Genomic DNA, 19797 nt, shown 5'->3' on the forward strand with positions numbered 1-19797 from the left:
GTATTTACATCTCAGTGTAAACTATATTTCACAAATTCGCGTTACAAACCTTCGATTCATTCAAAGAACTTGTTTCAGCACACAATTCGATTCCCACTTTTCACAATTCAATCCCTTAAACCAGCACTTGGAACTTTCATCCTCACATACAATATATTCCAACCATATGTCAGCACTATCCAAAAATCTCGACTCAGAGAGTCCCACCACTTCCCAAGCTGTTGAAACTCCTAACATTGATCTCAAAGAGCTAAAGCAATGGCTAACCAAATCGAATTGTCAAAACTATTATACCAAGTTTGTGGAGCAAGGGGTTACATACGAGCTTGTTCCAGAGCTTGACACAAACGCCCTCAAAGAGCTTGGGGTTACAAAAGTGGGAGATCGGTTGAAACTCGAAATAGCCGTCTCCAATCTTAAGGCAGAGAAATTGAAGAAGCTTATCTCCATTGACGAACTCTATAACAGCTTGAACCTTTATACGCTTGCCTCACCTACTTATAGACCTAGTGCCCTCAATATAGGCGACTATGCAATGACATCCGAATCCACGATAGTTCAGTCAACAGATGTGAATGTTATACAAAATATGAGTCAAAGTACCATCAATTTGAACCAGAACTCGGCTATTCCAGAGAATAAGAACTCCAACAAAAACATCACTTTCATATTAGCGGATGGATCTTTAAAGAAGGTGAATGTCACAGGATGCTTCAATGCCCAGTCCATCAAACGTAAAGTGTTGAGAAAGTTGGGTATAAAACTGCAAGAGAACAAATATGACACGTACATTCAAAATTCTAATTCAATTGATGCAGTTAGCTTGTTATATGACGTGGAACTTGTCACGATATGTTATTCTCCCGAACGACTCGAAAAGCATCGGGTAATGTTATGTGAAAAGGGCCAGTATCCTACCAGTACTCAAGTGGAAGTGAGTGCAAAAATAATGGCTAAATACGAAAGGTTTAATAAAGCCAAGTCTATAAATACTCAACAAGAACCGGCCATTAACCAGCCACCGACATTGAGACAAGTATTTGGCCAAAGACCTCCAAGTGAGTTGATTTCTTCTAATTTGGCAGAATATTTCCCGGAAGCCCATCATAAAGAGTTGGAACAAAGTATCAGAAACAGTGTGAGGTATAGTGTGAGATTTTCACGAAGACTACCATACAATGGTTTAGGATTGGGAAGCAACCTTTCTGTTAATTCCAGTAGTCACAAAAGACACTCGGTATACAGTAATAGTACCGTTAGAAACCCAGCTCCTTCCCTCAACCTTAGCGATAATTCCTCATCGCAACAACGCAGACTACCTTCAGGAAGAACTATTGGTGAAATGATGGTGAATCACGTGAATTCAATTGAGGAAGTGGTGAACCCCGGGGATAACTACTCGATATTCAGCAAACCGTCTATTAACTCTGATAAATCTAATTTGAGCGGAAGTCAATCACCTTATGGGGGGGATCTGAAGTATCACACCACTGCTTCATCCAATAAGGCTAGATTATCGATAGCAGCTAACTTTGTTGACCAATCTAACGACAACAATCGATATTCAAGGATTGAACTATTGAATGTGGATTCGGACGATGAGGATTACGACGACTATTTTGATGATGGTGACTTCATAGCTGAATATGGTGACTTAGAACCAAGTCCATTCTTGGAGGAAGATGGACCTAAAAACTGGTTGAAAGGTGCAAGGATTGGGTCCGGCAGTTTTGGAACTGTGTATTTGGGAATGTCGCCATTCACAGGAGAATTGATGGCTGTCAAACAAGTTAGCTTGAACAATTCACAACCAGAACTGCAAAACTTAATGGTCGAAGCCTTGCAACATGAAATGTTGTTGTTAAAGAATTTAAACCACAAAAATATTGTCAGATACTTGGGGTCTTCAATATCTGAAGAACACTTGAATATTTTCCTAGAATACGTCCCCGGGGGATCTGTGCAATCGATGTTGATGTCGTACGGACCATTCGAGGAACCTTTGATACGGAATTTTATCCGCCAAGTCTTGATTGGGTTGACCTACCTCCATGGAGAAGACATTATTCACCGTGATATAAAAGGAGCGAACATTTTGATTGATATTAAAGGGACGGTCAAGATAAGTGATTTCGGGATTTCCAAGAAGATAACTAACAAGAGTGATGACAGCAATGAGCCGGATAAAAAAACTAGCCGAAGAGCATCGCTACAAGGATCTGTTTATTGGATGGCACCAGAAGTAGTCAAGCAAACGGCTTATACCAAAAAAGCTGACATTTGGTCTGTCGGATGTCTTATTGTGGAAATGTTTACTGGTAAGCATCCTTTTCCTAACTTCACGCAAATGCAAGCTATCTTCAAGATTGGTACCCATGTCAGCCCTGTAATTCCTGAATGGTGTACTCCAGAAGCCAAAGAATTTTTGACCAAAACTTTTGAATTGGAATACGAAAATCGCCCAGACGCCATAGATTTACTCTCCAAGCTGTTTTTAAACCCCTTGATCATATCCAAACAGTAATATTATATATTGTATCTCTAGATATAAGGTATATATTTACGATCCTCTTGCTAGTATGATTGGTTGCGAAAAATAAGGTTGGATTAATCAACACCCGCATTTTGTTTGAGAAGGAAAAAAAGACTTTGTAGATGACATGGAGATCCCCTTAAAGTCACAAGCAAAGGTATCTCTAACTGATATTCGAAAACTTGATAATAGCAAATATCACATCGATAATGATGACACTCTTGATACGTATGATGATGAACACCAATTGAACAAGTTGACTAGAACTTATTCAGAGACTGAAGTCAACAATTTCGATGAGGAAACAGGACATAGGTTGTATGACGACGAATTATTTCGTCCAAAGAGAACCTATATGGATCAAGAGACAGAGTCCGGTATCAGCAGGTTATACAGTCGATCTCATGGGCGTCCATTTGGAATCGAAGATGAATACATTCCTGGTTTAAACTTTAGTGACATGGTTTACAAGTGGAGTGACACACCAGATTTGTCAAGAACCAACAGCACCAGTTCGTTTTTGGACTTGGATGATTTGCATGCTCGGGTTTCCCCAAAGAAGATCTTTCAAGGGTCGCTTACGCTGATGTCATTGAAACGAATGAAGACGAGTCAAAGTGATTTTGACATGATCTTAGACAGCTTACCATCCAATTTCAATGATATGCCATACTCCCAGAGGAAAAAAGTAGTGAAGTCGATCAATGAAAACGTTGATTACTCTCAATTTTCCGTATACATGAAGAACTATTTCGGTAAAAAGACTTTGGCTGGCCGATTACTTTCATCGACCACAGACTTGAAAAAGATAGTTCCCTTGAATGTTGACGAGAAAGGAGCTAGAGTCATGGAATACACATTGGGTAAAGTCATAGGGTTTGGTGCGTGGGGTACTATTCGAGAATGCTTCGATAATAACCAGAACCCCTATGCCATGAAGATTGTTAGCAATAAGAAGATGAGTGTCATTAATTTATTCAAGCGAGAGATTATGATTTGGGAGCAGTTGAATCATCCAAAAATCTTGAAACTCTTCAAATATCTTGAAACAGAAGATTCTATCTTTTGTTTAATGGACAGAATCAAAGGTGGAACATTGTTTGAGTTAGTTCTGAAATGGGGGGTTATTGAAGGAAATGAAGACTTTTCTGAGGATGCCCAATCATTGGGGGGAGGCCCCATAAGGCCTGTAAGATCAGCTCAAAGCATATCCTCTTTTTCCATTCCTAGCTCAAGAAGAGTAGAACTTGTAATCAATTTCACTAGACAAATCGTCAAAGGAGTCCAGTATTTACACAACTCAGGCATAGTTCATGGAGATATCAAACTTGAGAATATCTTGGTTGATAAGACTAAAGAAGCAGAAGATGATTGGCAGATGATTATCTGTGACTTTGGAATGTCAAGATTCTATAGGCTGAGGTCAAGCACAGAAATCAGATCCAAAAGTTCCATGAGCGAAGTCCGCAAACCTTATAAAGGAGAAAGTCTCCACAGCAGGTTATTACTCAACGAGTTGAATGAGAAGTCTCGATCTAGAAACAACTTATCAATTAAATCTATGTCAAGATCGAATTCTCCCTCAAAGAGTGAGCCTACCCTGAGCAGTTCTCTCGAAAGTATCAAAAAATACGTTAGAGAAATGAAAGCTAAAGAGCTTAAACGTCAAAGTCAAGTGGACCTAGACTTGCCTGATAGCCACATTGGATCTTTACCATATGCATCACCTGAACTATTGTTACCGAACCCCCCACCACTTGGCCCATCAGCAGACATTTGGGCTCTTGGAATCTTGATCTATACTATGATCATGGGAAGACTACCATTCCAGCATTTCTATGAACCCAGGCTCAGAGCCATGATTATAAAGGGCAAATTCAATCGGAAGGACTTGGAGAATGTTCTTAAAGATCATGAATGGGTTAATGGATTAATAACGGGATGCTTAGAGCTGGATATAACCAAACGATTAGACATTGATCTAATTGACGACATGATTGAACGAAACACAAATACCGCATAAAGAGAACATTTTTCACGACTTTTTAATTTTGTATGAATAAATATTAATATTACCCTTTTTCATCTTGTATGTCTATTCTAATGACAAAAGAGCGTTCTTGAAATCTTCAATTAAATCGTCGATGTTTTCGAGACCAACACTTACTCTTAACAATGAAGGATCGACAGAACTATCACTGAGTGCTCTCCACTCAATTAAACTTTCAGCACCTCCTAACGATGTAGCGTGAACAAAGTAGTTCAATTTTGAAGGTAAACTTTTAGCCAATTTTTCCGACGTCAAAGTCAAAGCGAATGTTGGAGAATGCTTTGTAATTTGGTCAGGGTACTTGGTTGTCTGAAGCGACCCATGGAACAATTCTTTCAACACCTTGAATTCAGCCCGGTGATCATTTAAATATTTGACCAATTGTTCACAGTTGTCACTCTGCTTCAAGATCCGTAACTCAAATGTCTTTAAACTCCTGTACAACAAAGTTGATTCCAAGTTGCCTATATTCGTGGCCAAATAAACCCGGTCTTCATATAACTTGTATTGGACGGATTTGTCTCTGACAACTAAAATCCCTGCCAAGAGATCACTATGGCCCCCAAAGTATTTGGTGGCAGAGTGCATTATAATGTCAGCCCCGTGCTTGAACGGATACTGCAAAGGAGGAGGTGCAAACGTCGAGTCCACCATCAACAAAGCACCTTTCTTATGAGCTAATTCCGCATAGTACAGAATATCAAAGTCCAATCCGTGAGGATTCACAGGGGTTTCAAGATGAACCAAGTCACCCTTTTGTAACTTGTCAAAACTTCCAGGATCTTTCAAGTCCAAGACCTCCAATCCATTAAGACGAGAAAAGATTTTAGTGATCCCATGGCAGCCATGGTACGCCTGGCCGATAACCAATTTCTTAGGATTGATGTACGTTAAAGCAGCAAAAAAGGCAGCCAATCCAGAATTATACACCACCACATGGCCGTCCAAGATCTTAGATAAGGCCTTCTCGAGCAATTCACTGGTGGGATGATTGACCCTTGAGTAGAAGTAAGTATCGTTAAGGAAGTAGTCCTCTGAGCCTTTCAGGTCTGTTACCTTGACTAAGTCATCTGGATCTTCGGAATACTTGTAGGTAGTGGAAATGTTAATGGGAGGTATAACATCCCGAGAAACTGTTTTGTTGTGAATAAGATTAGTCGAAATACCAACCATAAGTAAAGATAAGGATAAGATAGAATCAGAGACGAGGAAAAATTGCGGGTATAACCAATTTTTCAACTGTGGATCCAATGGTGGCCAATCAGATAGCCGCTACTACATTGCTAACTTTACCTTTAATGTTACACCAAAGTTTTGAATCATACAGTTAATACCAAATAAAATGAATACTTCCGTTAAATTAATGTCGCGTTTACCTCCTTTTAGTTCGGCAAGCAAAGTATAAAATGTCGTTCGCTATAGTTCGATATTCGGCTTTTCGTGGCAAGCCTTTTTCGAATTTCGCCTACACACTACCTCATCACAGGTCCCTGCCTACATTTTTGTCGCTTGCGCGTTCCCCACCTAGTATTGCATTATCCAAGCTAAAAATTGTGGATGACTGCCACAGTTAATTGCTAATACCAGTTACCGATCGGCAATCAGAAAGGGCTGAGGAGAAGGTATCTTAAACCGGTCTTTGCTGATAAGGGTCCACCGATTGCATTCTCCAGGTTTACATAGCTCTACCATTAGGTGAGGTCGGGTAGCTCCGAAGAAGTAAACTGGAGCATCTTTATCTATCAGGTGTCCATGACGTAAGTTTTACCTTCATTCCTGGCATGGTCGCATTCAGCAATTGCTCATTTTCATTTTACCAAGCCCTTTTCGAGTCTTGCACAGGGAAAGATTTTCCTCTTTGGACCAGGACATAAAAACGCCCGCTTGCAGGTGGGACCTTAGGCTACACATTTCCCAAAGAACTCACCATTACGACTGGTCGAAGCATGGAAGGTTATTTATTCTAGGTTTGATAGAAGAGGCTTTTTTACACACGGCGACATGTGAATTGCCTTGGTTTAGTGGTATTGCTGATATTGCCAACAAAGCACACAATTGTGCCACTTCTGTTGAGCATTCACTTGGCCCAGTAATATTTCTGTGCATACGAAAATAATTATTGTTTTTTCTTCAGCACAAGATAATGTATATAACATATTTGCTTTTTTTTCCGCCTATGGGCTGTCCTTGAAATTTTCTCTGATACGTTGGTGGTTTGCATAATTCCAAGATTATTTAATTGGATGCGTATCCCCATCTCATCGGTCTATCATTTTTTCCCAGTTTGCAAACTTAAAATCTTCTCAACATGGTTGCTACTGATATCGAAAAGGACATCCAAGAAAGCGTAAAGTCTGCTTCTTCCTCGTCAAGTGCTTCCGATTTGTATGACTCGGAGTCGGACGATACCGCTTTAGCCCAAAAACTTAAGTTGATTAACAACACTTTAGATGAGATTGGGTTCACACCGTACCATTTGAAGTTGTTCTTCTTGAACGGGATGGGTTATGCCACCGACTCGCAACTTTTGATGTTGGAGTCCACTGTGAGACAATTTGTGAATTACCAATTTGACCAGTCTTTCCCTATCAGTAACGAAGCCATGGTTATTGGAGGGATTGCAGGAGCCTGTTTCTGGGGTTACGGTGCCGATATCATTGGTAGAAAAACCGCTTTTAACTGGTCTTTGTTTTTGTCTGGTTTGTTTGTGATCATCACCGGAGCCATGAATTCGATGGCTACTTACTGTTTGTTCATTGCTTTAAGTGCCTTTGCTTTTGGAGGTAATTTGGTGTTGGACACCTGTGTTTTTTTGGAATGTATGTTGTGCTTTTTTTTTGGCTGCAATTATTTTTGCTCGCAGACTGCCAATCTTTGATACTAACTTTTTTGTAGTTTTACCATTCAAACAACAATGGTTGTTGACGTTCTTTGCCTTCTTCTGGGGTATTGGACAAACAGTGGCTGTGCTTATTGCATGGGCATTCTTGACCAACTTTTCGTGTGAAGGCCCCGACTCTGCTCACTGTGACTCGGCTGATAATAGAGGCTGGAGGTACACCTACTACGTGAATGGTGCCATAGTGTTGGTTTTAGCCATTTTGCGTGTTACGGTTGTGAGATTGAAAGAATCTCCCAAGTTCTTGGTCTCCAATAACAGGGACGAAGAAGCATTCGAATTGTTGAAGGGTTTGGCTGAAAAGTACAACCGTAAATTCACCTTGACCTTGGCTCAATTGGAAGACTGTGGTAGTATTGTTTCCAATCATGGTATTCAAGAAGATAGGAGTATTGTTGGGGTGTTTAAGTTGGTTATCAAACATTTGTCGATTTTGTTTGGAACTAAGAAGATGGCTAGATCTACACTCACTTTGTTTCTCAGTTGGTTGATTTTGGGTATTTGCTACCCTATCTACTATGCGTTCTTACCAACGTATTTAGCCACCCGAGGTGCTAATATTTCTGCTAGCACTACTTACGGGGTGTACAGAGATAACGTCGTAAGTAACGTCGTTTCAATTGCTGGTCCTTTAATAGCTGGGGGTCTCTTGTACTTTGTTCCAATACTAGGAAGAAGAGGTGTTTTAGCCATTGGAGCCTTTTCCAGTGCTGCGTTCTTTTTTGGCTATACCGCAATCACCAACCATGCCCAAAACTTAGCAATATCGTCGATTGTGTATGCTACTTTGTACATCTACTTTGGATGTCTTTATGCTTACTCTCCTGAAATTATGCCTGCTACAGCAAGAGCTACTGGTAATGCTTGTTGTATTATGATCACCAGATTTGGTCAGATCTTTTCTCCGATTATAGCCTACTACAGCAACACTGCTTCTGCAGTTCCATTATACGTATGTGGGGGTTTAATCACAGTGAATGGGTTCTTGGCGTTGACTTTTCCATTCGAACCAAGTAAATCCAGACCAAGTTAGGGTTAATATTTTAAATTTTAAGATAGTATGTTTGAGCGTATTTTACAGACTAATCGGGATTCTTAATGCCCTCCTTATCTATTATCTACCTAATGTAGTCTCAATCAGATTATTGCTTTTAAACAGTACATTCTAACCGGGAATAGTTCCTTGGGTAACCCCTTTTGTACATCACTGGCAATCAACTTAAACCCAGCTTGCACAAACAACTCTCTGAACTTAGTATCAGTTCTGGTTACGGACGAGTCAGTTTCATCAAAAATATCCTCAAATGTGGCTATATTCTCCTTAACAATCATAGTTCCATTTTCCATTAAATTCTCTCTACATTTGATCCAGAATTTCACCAATTCTTCATCTGGGAGTTGTCCCACACACCACTGACACCATATAAGCCAGTACTTTCCACGCTTATGAGGTGGAATTTCCCACTCTTGCATTCCAACCGGATATATGTCACCTAACTTTCCTCTTTGCTTTACGTCCTGTAACTCAGCTTCCATTCTATCCAAAAATGGCTTTACTGGCTCTAATAAATCACATTCGTCACTGATTTTCCATAAGAAGTCCCTGGTTATACGACCAATTCCAGCACCCATATCGATGGTCAACTTCTTCTCACCTTCAGCAACTGACATTCTGGAGAGAAGCTTCCTTATGAAGGTCAGAGATCCGACTATATCAGCTTTAGGAACTGAAGTCTGCTCACCGTATCCTCCTAGAACTCCATTCACAGAGGCTGGAACTGAGCTCCAATACTCAATAGCATCGTCGTAGTTTATATTAGCATCGGCATTACCTTCGTAATGGTCTTCACCACTCAAAGTTCCTTGTGCTGTCTTGACTGGCATTTTGAGTCTTTTGGTTTTCGATGAGCTAAAATTATTCGATACGAAACGCGACTCCAGTGTTTTTCTGTTGATACTATCAAAATGAAACAGAACTACTGGGATGTCAGCGACATTCTTGCCAGTTCAGAGAAGATCCCCACCCGATTCAACTTCACTGTACCAGGAATTGGTCACTTAGATAATCAACCAGGAAAAGCCATTAAGAAAGATACAAAAGTCGAACTCCCGTTTTGGCTAGCTCAATCATTAGCAGTAGCACCAGTAAGTGGTGATGCAAGTATTATAATGTTGCTTGCTCCAGATGCATTGAACAACACAGTGCAAAATGCCATTAAATCGGATCCGGTATCCATCGACTTACACTCCATTGCTCCAAATTTTTATATACTTGCTGAGAGATGGTGTGCCCTATTCACCGATGAGGAGCTTAGTGAGACTCTTAAGAAGTTATGTAAAGAAAGGGCTTATGAAATCAACAATTTTGCTAGCAATACTTCCAAACAGATAAATAACAACTTTATCTTGTCGTTGGATGAATTTGAAAAAAAGTTGTACAAAAGGACTATGGAGTCCAACAGAAATTTAAGAGACTGGCTTAACGATCAGGCATGATTAATTGATACATTTATATTTTTAATTATACAGGTGCAGTTGTCTATATTTACTCATTAAATAACTCATCTTCGTCCAATCCTTCATCACTGTCTTCGATAAATTCAGATGATTTGACTTTTTTCTTTTTGTGTCCCACAACCTCATCATCTCCATCTTCATCATCATTGTCGATGACATTATTTCTCTTCTTCCGTTTGGATGGCTTCTCATCTTCTGGTTCTTCTGGTTCAGGCTCCGGTTCAGAAACATCGGTAGCGGATTCACTGTCATTCAAGAAATCCTTCTTTCTACCTTTACCTTTACCCTTGCCTTTACCCTTACCCTTACCTCCTTTCTTGTTTTCTTTACCTTTGTCAATTTCTTCATCAAAGAGCTTATCATCGTTGTCTTGCTCATCTACAACTCTGTTTTCCTCAGCCCATATTTTGGCTTGTTCCTGTAACTTTTCACGCTCCTTGGCCCTTTCTTCTTCAATCAACTTCAATCTCAACTCTTCTTCTTCTTCCTTTCTGAGTCTTTCATTCGTTTCTTCTTGTCTGATTCTATGGGCTTCGAGTAATTTTTCATCGATCTTCAAGTGATAGTCAATAGTATCTTGCAAAACATTCGTCAATCTGTTTAACAACGTGTTACCCATACTGGCTCTAGATTTCAAATCATCCTTGGAGTATGGCATTCCCTTTCCATTTGGACTTTCCACAAGTTCGTTCAAAATATCAATGGCTTTCTTTAAGCCATTAATGTTCTCTTCAATAACATCGACCTTTCTTTCAGTGACAGTCAATTTAATCAAAAAGTCGGCCATTTGATATTGGATGAAGGACACGTTAAACTTCATATTGTTAACTTGTGACTCACTGCAATATTTCAAGGCAGATTCTCCATTTTCCAAACTCTTGAGCAAATAGCCCCAGTTCTTCTCGGCATTTCCTCTCAATAACCAACTCTTGCTCAAGTAGGTCAAGATATTTGCATCATTACCATTAGTGAATCTTTTCAAAGCAATTTCGTAGTTTTCAATGGCCTTGTTGAATTGTTTCAATTCCAACAACACATGTGCCAAGTTCAAGTAAACAGAAATGTCATTCAAAGAGTCTCTGATCTTTCTCAAAACATCCAACCCTTTGTTTAATTCCTTGTTTTCAATGTAAGTGATAGCCAATCCTTGAGCAGCAAAAACATTTTTAGAATCGGTAGACAATACTTTCGAGAATAACTCAACTGCCCTAATGTAGTATTTTTTACGCTTCTCTTCATTGCTAGAACCTTTCAAGTCTCTTGCCATGATGCAATATATGTTGGCGAGAGAAATCAAGGCATAAGAATCGTGAGAATCGTACTTCACTAATGTGTCTTTCTGGTGGTTGGTGTCAGCATCTGGTTTCAAACCAATGCTCTTTCCGAAAGTTTTAATGAACCAACCATAAAATGATCTGATTTCCATGTTAGAATAATGGGTTTCTAATAGATCTTCGATTTCTTCCTTGATTTCATTCTTCGCTTTCTTGTCAGACACCAAATTTAAAAACAACAACCGTAACTTAGCAGAAAAGTATTGAGGACAGCTTTCCAAAATTTCCACGTAAGCCTTGATGGATCCCTCTTCATCAGTGGATTCGAGAGACCTTGCCAAGTTGAAACTCAAAGTTACCTTCAAGTCTTCTCTTAATTGATCTTCAGAGACCTTGTCCAAATTATCAAGAGCCAACTTGAAGTTTGAGGAAGCCAACTCAAGGTTATTTTTGTTGAAGTTAAATACACCAATGTTGTTGTAAATCTCGACCGGAACCTCTCTGTTAATTTGAATTCTGCTTTCAACTGCCTTACCCAAGTAGTTCAATGACTGGTTGATATCCTTGCTCTCATATAATTTGCTCAACAACAAATAGGCATTCAAATTGATTGGCTCTTTGTTCAACCAGTAAGATTCACTATCATTAGAAGTATCACTATTCAATCCCCTATTATTACTCAAATTGATATACTTTTCCAAGTGCTGGATAGCCAATTGGTTCCGTCTTCTAGATTTAAGCAGTGAGTTCAACAACCCTAAATAATAGTTCACTTCCAAGCTTCTAGGGTTGATTTTGTTCAACTGTTCAAATGTTATGATAGCTTCTTGGTTCAATTCTCTGCTGATTTGTGATAACCCTAATCCCAATCTGCTAGCAAAGTTATTTTCGTTGAATTTAATAGACTCATGGAAGTAACGTTGAGATTGTGTAAAGTTCAATTGCTTGAAGTAACATCTACCTAACCAATAGGAGCATTGTGACAACACATTCATTTGAGACTTCGTTAATTTATTCTTGGTAGTGCTGTTAGAAGCAGAACTTATATCTTGAATAATTTTGTTGGCGATTTTCTCTACCAACTCGTAGTTTCCTTTTGAGAAGTAATAGGAAGATAAAACTAGCAAGATGACAGGATCATTTTTTCTCAACTTTAAGTTCTCATCTAAGCTCAGTAAGCAGTCTTTGTAATTCTGCACAAAGTCTTCGTCACTTAACGATTGGTTGAAAGTGTGGTTAAAGTTGTACAAATTCACCAAAATTCGGGCTTTTACGTTATTTGGGTACAATTCCAAGCTCCTTTGCCAACTTTTTAACGCCATCTTGTAATCCTTGAGGAACCAGAAACATAAACCAATTCCAATTCTTGGATCAGGCTTCATCGATGGATTTATAAGGAGGACCTGTTGGTACAACTTCAATGCAACATTATAATTAGTTGCACGCTTCAAAATTATCTGTGCTTTTCCTAACATAGCAAAGCAGTTCATCTCATTGATGCTCAATAAGTGTTCAAAGTATTTCAATGCTTCTTCATCTTTGCTTTTGAGTAATGAGTAAACAGCCTTCAAAGACACCAATGCCACCAAGGACTCACCAGAAGTATTCTCATCATCATATAAGACTTCCACCATTTCGTCGTCCAACTTGCTTATGTATTCAGACTTCTTCACTCCCAGGCTGATGAACTCCAAGTACAACCAGCACTTGAAATAGGTAAATGCTTTGTCTTTAGATGAAGTGAACTTCTTGGAACCAGCCTCAGCCACATTCAAGGCTTCGTCTAAGTTGCCTAAACGGGCGTAACCTTGTGATACGCTTATCCAATATTTGGAAGGACAATTTTCCGTTTCCAAAAAATTAATCAACTCATTGGAATCATCAGGTAGTTCGTCAACAAGATTGATAGAAACAACCTCACCGTTGCTCAAGGGTACATCCAAGCTTCCCAGAAAATCTGATTCCTGTTTACCTATGTAATATGATATATCATCAACAGGTAATGCAGAAGTCATTTTGCTTCAATAACGAATCTGTATTATCGACAGTGAGTTTTCCAAGTCGACACTAAACATCGCGGATAGAAGTGCGCCAAACAATTTTGAGATTTTCTTTTACTGTCTACTTACCGATACTAATATACATTTATAATACAGCGTTATCCAAGATTTCGTTGGAAATATGACACTGATGTTTCAAACTTGATAATATGGAATCAATTTTTTTGTCATCATAAGATTTTATTAATTCGTATTCAAGCTTGAAGTGCACCGTATCCTCTTCTACCAAGCTGGTTAAAGGCACTTTGAAGTGAACTATTGCCTTGAACTCGTTTTTCTTGGAGAATCTGACGCTAAATCCGAAGTCATTTGAATTGTCTTTCTCAATTACTTTGATGGGAAACTTTATGGAGATTTTGAAGATCTCCTTGTCGAGTTTGTGGAATCTGTCGATGATGATTTTGATTTTATGAAACTTTTCCATAGTCAGACCATTGATAGAGTCTATCGATCTGTATATGTAATCATAGATCCACAGATTGTACAATGTTGGTACTGTGGTTTCAACCTTTATACCGCCACCCAAGGAGAGCTTGAATTCTTTGTATGAAAAAATCATCTTCCCTTCCTCTTTGCACTTATACTCAATACCAGACATTGCCTGAAACAACTTGAAATTGAAGTTCAATAGCCTTATATCATGCTCAGAGAATTTTCTACTTTGATCAATCAAAGCCTGGTGTTTCTTAATCTCTTCTGTCAATGTCTTAACAGTGTTGTCATACCCATTGTTCTTTTCAATTAATGCTAACAATTCACTGGATTTAACCATCATTTCGGCTTGGATTTTGAGAATATCATCCTTTGACTCGGATAACTGAGTTTTAAGTCTATCAAACTCTCCTGAGTCACTCTTGAAACTTTCTTTTGCTTTGTGGATGACGGACAACTTGGTTTTTAAGTCTTTGAGAATTTCGACCTTGCTATCAAACTCTTCAGCAATGAGCCTCAAGTTGTTCTCAAGCTTTTCCTTATCGGAAAGTAGCACTTCATGTTTTGTTTGTAACTTGATTAAAAGGTTCTCCACGAGTTGGATTCTCCATTTGTACCACGTATTTTTTGCCTCGAACTTGGCATATTCTTGGATTAAAGATAAATCTGCTTTCAAAGATTCTTGTTCACTTAGGCTGGAAGAATAAAATTCCTTGAACAAATCGGGGTTATTTTCCAGGATTGTGCTATTTAACTCTTCGTATAAAGTTCTTCCTTCAACTAAGTTCTTCGATAAATCCTTGTTGCTAAACTCATACAACGAGTACACAAGTAGCTTATTGTTCGCTTTCATGTAATCCTCGAGGGCGTATTCCTCTTCTGTCAAGCTGTTAGTCAACAAATCGTTAGAAACGTCGTCAGACTCTATATCATCAAAGAACCTGATTCCAAGATCGTTTAAAAACTGGGATAACGACACATTTTTGTAGTTTCTGAGATTATCTACAATCCGTGGTACTTCAGAAGAAGCAATATCAACAGGAACACTTTCTGAGACCTTACGCACCTTGATAACCGGTTCTTGGTCCCATTCACTGAGTCTCTTGTTATTCAAGTCTGAAGGAATTGGAATTTGCACATCGGGAAACTGTGGAGAAAGTTCATCAGTAAGCGAAGACCTGGGGTTTGCCAGATGAATTGAAGATACGGGCTGAGTCATCTCCATATCCTCAGTGGGTTCTTGTTGGGTGATCTTGGAGATAGCTTGAGTGACATCCATTTTGTCATTTGGCTCTTGTTGGGTGATTTTCGAGATAGCTTGAGTGACATCCATTTCGTCATTTGGCTCTTGCTGGGTGATTTTCGAGATAGCTTGGGTCACCTCCATTTCTTCTTCTGGTATATCATCTACTGCCACAGAGTTAACTTCCTTGGTGATTTTGGACACCGACTGAGTGACCTCCATCTCAGGTTCGTCCACGCGTGAATTTACACTTTCCACTTCATCTTGTTCATTTATGGTCGATAAGTCACCCACATTGGCTATGTGAGATATTGGCTGGGTAAACTCCATCGTGGGCTCATCATAGACCCCCGAAGCACTATCCTGAGACCCCAGAGATGTGGCTCTGATCACAGGCATGGATTGGGTGAATTCCATGGTCTCTTCCATACTATCGTGTATTTCGTCTGCAGCAGGTACATTGAGCCTGGCCAAAGATTGGGTAAACTCCATAGTGTCTTCTCGAATATTCCTAATGGTTTCAGTCAACTCCATCTCCACCTCGTCCTCTAAGTCGGAACTGTCTTGTATTGGTTGTGGAACTTGGGAAGGAGGACGAGAGTCAGATGAAACAGACGCAGAGCTGGAAACAGAGCTGATGCTCAGCTCGTGTTCTTCCACGGTTCCTATAGTCCGACGGCGGTTCTGGGGTTGAGGAATAAAGTCTATCTTGTGTAAAGTGACCTCTGGTGCAAAAGAAACACGCCTTCTGAACCGGGTGGCGGTATCCCCATCGTCGATAGAAGCAATACTGGGGTCTGTAAACTCAGCTTCTAGTTGTAAATCTGGGTGCGGGTGTTTCAATATGCTTGTCAAGCCGTCTGGGTCGACGTTCTCCTTATTACCAATCATATACCTGGTTGTTTATGTGGATCGATCTATGTTTTGAGTTTTTCGCACTTGGGTCCTAGGCCGCGTTGCTGGTGGCTTTGTGTCACCAAAACCGGAACTCGCGCTTCCTCGGACCAAGGTTCCTTTTACCCCAAAGTTTCCTGTAGCACTCACAAGCAAACGACGTTTAAAAAGGAGCTGGTTTCCCATCATCGAAATTCACGTTCAGCTGTTTTTAAACCTTTAACATTAATTGGTTTTGATTGGACTACTCAATAGATCCTCATAGAAAATGGTTGCTGACGCCCTTATATATCACCCTACCTATGCCAAGTTGTTGCGGTTCTTGGACACCACCCCAAAAAGAGAAAAGTCCTTTAGATTGGTGGCATATTTATCTAGATTCTTATCCTACTACTTGTACAGAACCGGATACTCCAAACAGGTGGTTGACACATTCAAGACCTTGAAGGCCCAAGTCACGTTTCTTAGAAAGGGAATGCGGTTCTTGAAACCATTGCACCATTTCGAAGCTGCGTCCAAGGCTTTTGACAATAAGTTGATGGACCCGGTTTTGCAACAGACTACCGTCATCAGAAATTTGGGCTACGCCGGTTATTTGACAATCGACGGGTTCATCTTCGTGAAGATGTTGGGATTGGTGGATAGCAAGAGATGGTCGAAGGCCAGTACCTGGGCTTCACGGTTCTGGTTGTTGGGACTTGTGGCGGGAGTGATAAATTCCTTGAGATCGTACCAGATTAACACCATCAAATTGAAAGCCAGCGACAGTGACGAGAAGATTGATGTCAAAGATGTCAAGTCCAAATTGTTCAAAGCCAAGAGAAAGTTGATCTGGGATTTGTTGGATACGTTTATTGCTTTAAACTCGTTGGACTACTTGCACTTCACCGAAGGTGACGTGGGTTTGGCCGGTACCATAACGTCTGTCATGGGCTTGAGAGACTTATGGGCTGCCACCTGATTGGTTTCATAGTTGAGTTGATATATGTATATTTCTTATTTATTCAAATCAGTAGATTGTGTAGCCTCTTTGTTGTGGGAGAATCCTTTATAATATCCGTTCCAAAACCACTCCATTGCCAACTCTTTGAGTTCTTGGTGAAGTTGATCGCTGTTATCTTGAGACTCGATAAGTGCTTGTAGTTTATTCTCTAGGCCTGGAGAGTCTTTGTGAACCACAAACGACTGTTCCAAAGATGTTTCGGAGCCAACGTTGCTGTCATCCAGGGACCCGCCCTCATACAACCGCCTTCCTCGTGCCCAGTTGGTACTTATATTCCCGTCTATGGTCATTGCATAATTTGCAATTTTTAGGCCTGTTGTTTGAGTGAAGGACAGGACCTAGATAATATAGTCGCTCGGGGTCGTGCGGCGTCCCGTACCCTTCGGCCGAAAACTCTCGCAGTGAGCGCTGGACTACCCTGGGCGTTGCTCTACAGTATTTCAGTTGATATACATATCTGGGGAGAGGATGCACATATGTCGTCATGTGTAAACTGTCCTTAATAATTGATAGTATTATATGAGAAGAATGTCGCAAACTACCACCTCCATATCTCTGTTGCATTTCCCTTCTCTTGGTGCCTCCGAATTCTCACAGAAAAAATCTCATCGCATCATCTCTACCCTCATGTCTCGTCATACAAGGATTCATATAGGGAACATCTCACCCAAGCTTGCAGAGTCTCCCGATAATCTTACCAAGAGACTCTCCAAGTTCGGTGACGTTGTTTCGCCGTTGGAATTGCATTCCAAACCGTTGAATGATCATTACTATGGGTTCATCACTCTAGACATAGCTCCCAAAAACTTGCACACACTTTTGACATCTCTCAATAACGTATTGTTCATGGGGATGAAGTTGAACGTCAACACTGCCAAACCCAGTTTCCAAGACCAATGGAAGAAAGACAGTGAGAGACAGGTTCCGTTTGCATCAAAGGATAAGGTACAAGCACAAAGACAAACCAGGATATCAGAGTATACTTGTAATTACCACAAAAATCCCGTCACCAACACCTTGACCACAATGTGTCCCAGCACAGGCTACTCTGTATCTGCACACGTATTTATGGATAAGGCTGCCAATACCAAAAACTCCTCACCTTCACTCACTTTGGTAGGATCCAAGTCGTATGGATCTTTGACCCGACCTACCAAGTTTTACGAACAACGGCACGCCATGATCGCGGGGGGAGGCGAGGTGATCAGAGGAAGAATACGGAAAACTCCCCGGACGAAAGAGAAGGCTAAGGCCCAATCGTTGAGGATCTTGATTAACGGGAACTTGAAGCTGATTAAGGCCTACAAGACCAAGTTATGGGGGTACGAAAAACACAAAACCGCAAGTGACTTGACGTGGTACTATGACAACGGAGTATGGAAGGGTGGAGACGACCATGTTATTGAGCGTGTGGACTTTAAGTGTGGAATAAATGGAGCTCAGGCTATGGACTATGGAAAGCAGTTAGACATGGCACCAGAACCATCCGATGGGTCTCAGACAGCCAGTGAAAATCAGGAGAAGCAGAAGGCTTTGTCGGTATTGGCCAGCATGTTTGTTCACCATGATTTTGATAAACCGACCGAGTTGGAAGATGATGAAGAGGAAGTGGTGGTGGACAGTAAAGGAAGGAAGAAAGCTGTGAGATTCGACTATGAAACAGAAGGGACTGTCTTGAATGTGGAGCATTCAGACTCAGATAAAGAAGACACGTTGTATGTGGCGGATATAATTGAAGAGTTCAAGAGCCAAGCGCAAATACCGCTGCCAGAGGTTTATTATGATGAAAGTGACGAGGGAAATGAGTTGGACTTTGATACGTTGGGACGGCAGTATAGTACTGAGAATATGGCTCACCAGTATTTGGAGTCTCACAAGGAGAAGGAAGATGTTGAGCAAGATGAGCAAGATGAGCAAGATGGGCAAGATGAGCAAGATGAGCAAGATGAGCAAGATGAGCAAGATGAGCAAGATGAGCAAGATGAGCAAGATGAGCAAGATGAGCAAGATGAGCAAGATGAGCAAGATGAGCAAGATGGGCAAGATGAGCAAGATGAGCAAGATGAGCAAGATGAGCAAGATGAGCAAGATGAGCAAGATGAGCAAGATGAGCAAGATGAGCAAGATGAGCAAGATGAGCAAGATGAGCAAGATGAGCAAGATGAGCAAGATGAAGGTGAAGAAGAAGTTGACGACGAAGAAGAAATTGAAGATGAACAAGTTGACCAAGTTGAAGAAGAAGAAGAAGAAGAAGAAGAAGAAGAAGAAGAAGATAAAGAGATTGAAGACGAAGATAAAGATGACGATGAAGCTCACAAGGATGACTCTTCAGAGGAAGAGTTCATACCAACATTCGGGTCTGCTCCCCCCAAGAGCAATACAGAAGCGTTGAGAAGCTTGCTCAACCCTCAAGAATCATCTGGTTTCAGCCTTGGCCTCGCCCAAGACGACATCGATACCTCCAAACAAGTTGATGTAGCCGAGCAGCAGCAAGTATTGAAGCTGATCAAGTCGAAACAAAAAGAACACCATCAACAACAAGACGAGGTGAGTGAACCAACCAGTTCAAGATTTGGACTCTTCTGGATGCACACAGAATCGCCCTTCTTACAAACCCAAACTCAGCTCAGCAAATTGGGGTACGTTTCTGAAAAGGTCAAATTGCCTGGCGAAGACGACGAACAAATTGGCAGCACTAACCCTGAGGAAGAAACTCCCTATGAAAAATGGTTTTGGAATACGAGAGGAGAAGTATCGAGAGAGTGCAAGAGAAGAAAGAGAGACGTCTTGAGAGTGTTGAAGAAGAAGTCGGGTAAGAATTTTGTAGTTTAGCATATAATAGAACTAGCATTTAGCATCCACAAACCAACTGAAAACTCGCGGCTTTTTCCC

The 19797-nt window shown here is 40.5% G+C and overlaps 10 protein-coding genes across 10 annotated transcripts; 6 read left to right on the forward strand and 4 right to left on the reverse strand. All coding sequences in view use genetic code 12, as the record gives it.

Moving 5' to 3' along the window:
- Nucleotides 1-166: 166 nt before the first annotated feature.
- On the forward strand, nt 167-2524 carry STE11 (ATP binding; the record flags this gene model as incomplete). Its single annotated transcript, XM_066158367.1, has 1 exon — nt 167-2524. One exon carries the CDS (start codon nt 167-169, stop codon nt 2522-2524), a length of 2358 nt encoding a protein of 785 aa, XP_066014464.1.
- A 136-nt stretch (nt 2525-2660) lies between these two features.
- PSN45_004780 (uncharacterized protein) lies at nt 2661-4556 on the forward strand (the record flags this gene model as incomplete). The annotated part of the gene is made up of 1 exon (XM_006685212.1): nt 2661-4556. The coding sequence occupies one exon, from the start codon at nt 2661-2663 to the stop codon at nt 4554-4556; it is 1896 nt and encodes a 631-aa protein (XP_006685275.1).
- A 72-nt stretch (nt 4557-4628) lies between these two features.
- Nucleotides 4629-5756, reverse strand: PSN45_004781 (uncharacterized protein; the record flags this gene model as incomplete). Its single annotated transcript, XM_006685214.1, has 1 exon — nt 4629-5756. One exon carries the CDS (start codon nt 5754-5756, stop codon nt 4629-4631), a length of 1128 nt encoding a protein of 375 aa, XP_006685277.1.
- A 1135-nt stretch (nt 5757-6891) lies between these two features.
- FGR2 (small molecule transporter) lies at nt 6892-8515 on the forward strand (the record flags this gene model as incomplete). Its single annotated transcript, XM_006685216.2, has 2 exons — nt 6892-7402; nt 7479-8515. The coding sequence occupies 2 exons, from the start codon at nt 6892-6894 to the stop codon at nt 8513-8515; spliced, it is 1548 nt and encodes a 515-aa protein (XP_006685279.1).
- A 104-nt stretch (nt 8516-8619) lies between these two features.
- Nucleotides 8620-9366, reverse strand: PSN45_004783 (proline di-methyltransferase; the record flags this gene model as incomplete). Its single annotated transcript, XM_006685217.1, has 1 exon — nt 8620-9366. One exon carries the CDS (start codon nt 9364-9366, stop codon nt 8620-8622), a length of 747 nt encoding a protein of 248 aa, XP_006685280.1.
- An 81-nt stretch (nt 9367-9447) lies between these two features.
- Nucleotides 9448-9978, forward strand: PSN45_004784 (uncharacterized protein; the record flags this gene model as incomplete). Its single annotated transcript, XM_006685218.1, has 1 exon — nt 9448-9978. One exon carries the CDS (start codon nt 9448-9450, stop codon nt 9976-9978), a length of 531 nt encoding a protein of 176 aa, XP_006685281.1.
- Nucleotides 9979-10027: 49 nt separating this feature from the next.
- CTR9 (protein required for normal CLN1 and CLN2 G1 cyclin expression) lies at nt 10028-13288 on the reverse strand (the record flags this gene model as incomplete). The annotated part of the gene is made up of 1 exon (XM_066158368.1): nt 10028-13288. The coding sequence occupies one exon, from the start codon at nt 13286-13288 to the stop codon at nt 10028-10030; it is 3261 nt and encodes a 1086-aa protein (XP_066014465.1).
- A 130-nt stretch (nt 13289-13418) lies between these two features.
- PSN45_004786 (uncharacterized protein) lies at nt 13419-15899 on the reverse strand (the record flags this gene model as incomplete). Its single annotated transcript, XM_066158369.1, has 1 exon — nt 13419-15899. The coding sequence occupies one exon, from the start codon at nt 15897-15899 to the stop codon at nt 13419-13421; it is 2481 nt and encodes an 826-aa protein (XP_066014466.1).
- Nucleotides 15900-16170: 271 nt separating this feature from the next.
- On the forward strand, nt 16171-16863 carry PEX11 (Peroxisomal membrane protein PMP27; the record flags this gene model as incomplete). Its single annotated transcript, XM_006685734.1, has 1 exon — nt 16171-16863. The coding sequence occupies one exon, from the start codon at nt 16171-16173 to the stop codon at nt 16861-16863; it is 693 nt and encodes a 230-aa protein (XP_006685797.1).
- A 669-nt stretch (nt 16864-17532) lies between these two features.
- On the forward strand, nt 17533-19737 carry NOP8 (Nucleolar protein 8; the record flags this gene model as incomplete). Its single annotated transcript, XM_066158370.1, has 1 exon — nt 17533-19737. The coding sequence occupies one exon, from the start codon at nt 17533-17535 to the stop codon at nt 19735-19737; it is 2205 nt and encodes a 734-aa protein (XP_066014467.1).
- Nucleotides 19738-19797: the final 60 nt, after the last annotated feature.

The sequence above is a fragment of the Yamadazyma tenuis genome, chromosome 7, assembly GCF_029203305.1.
Source record: "Yamadazyma tenuis chromosome 7, complete sequence".
NCBI lineage: Eukaryota > Fungi > Ascomycota > Pichiomycetes > Serinales > Debaryomycetaceae > Yamadazyma > Yamadazyma tenuis.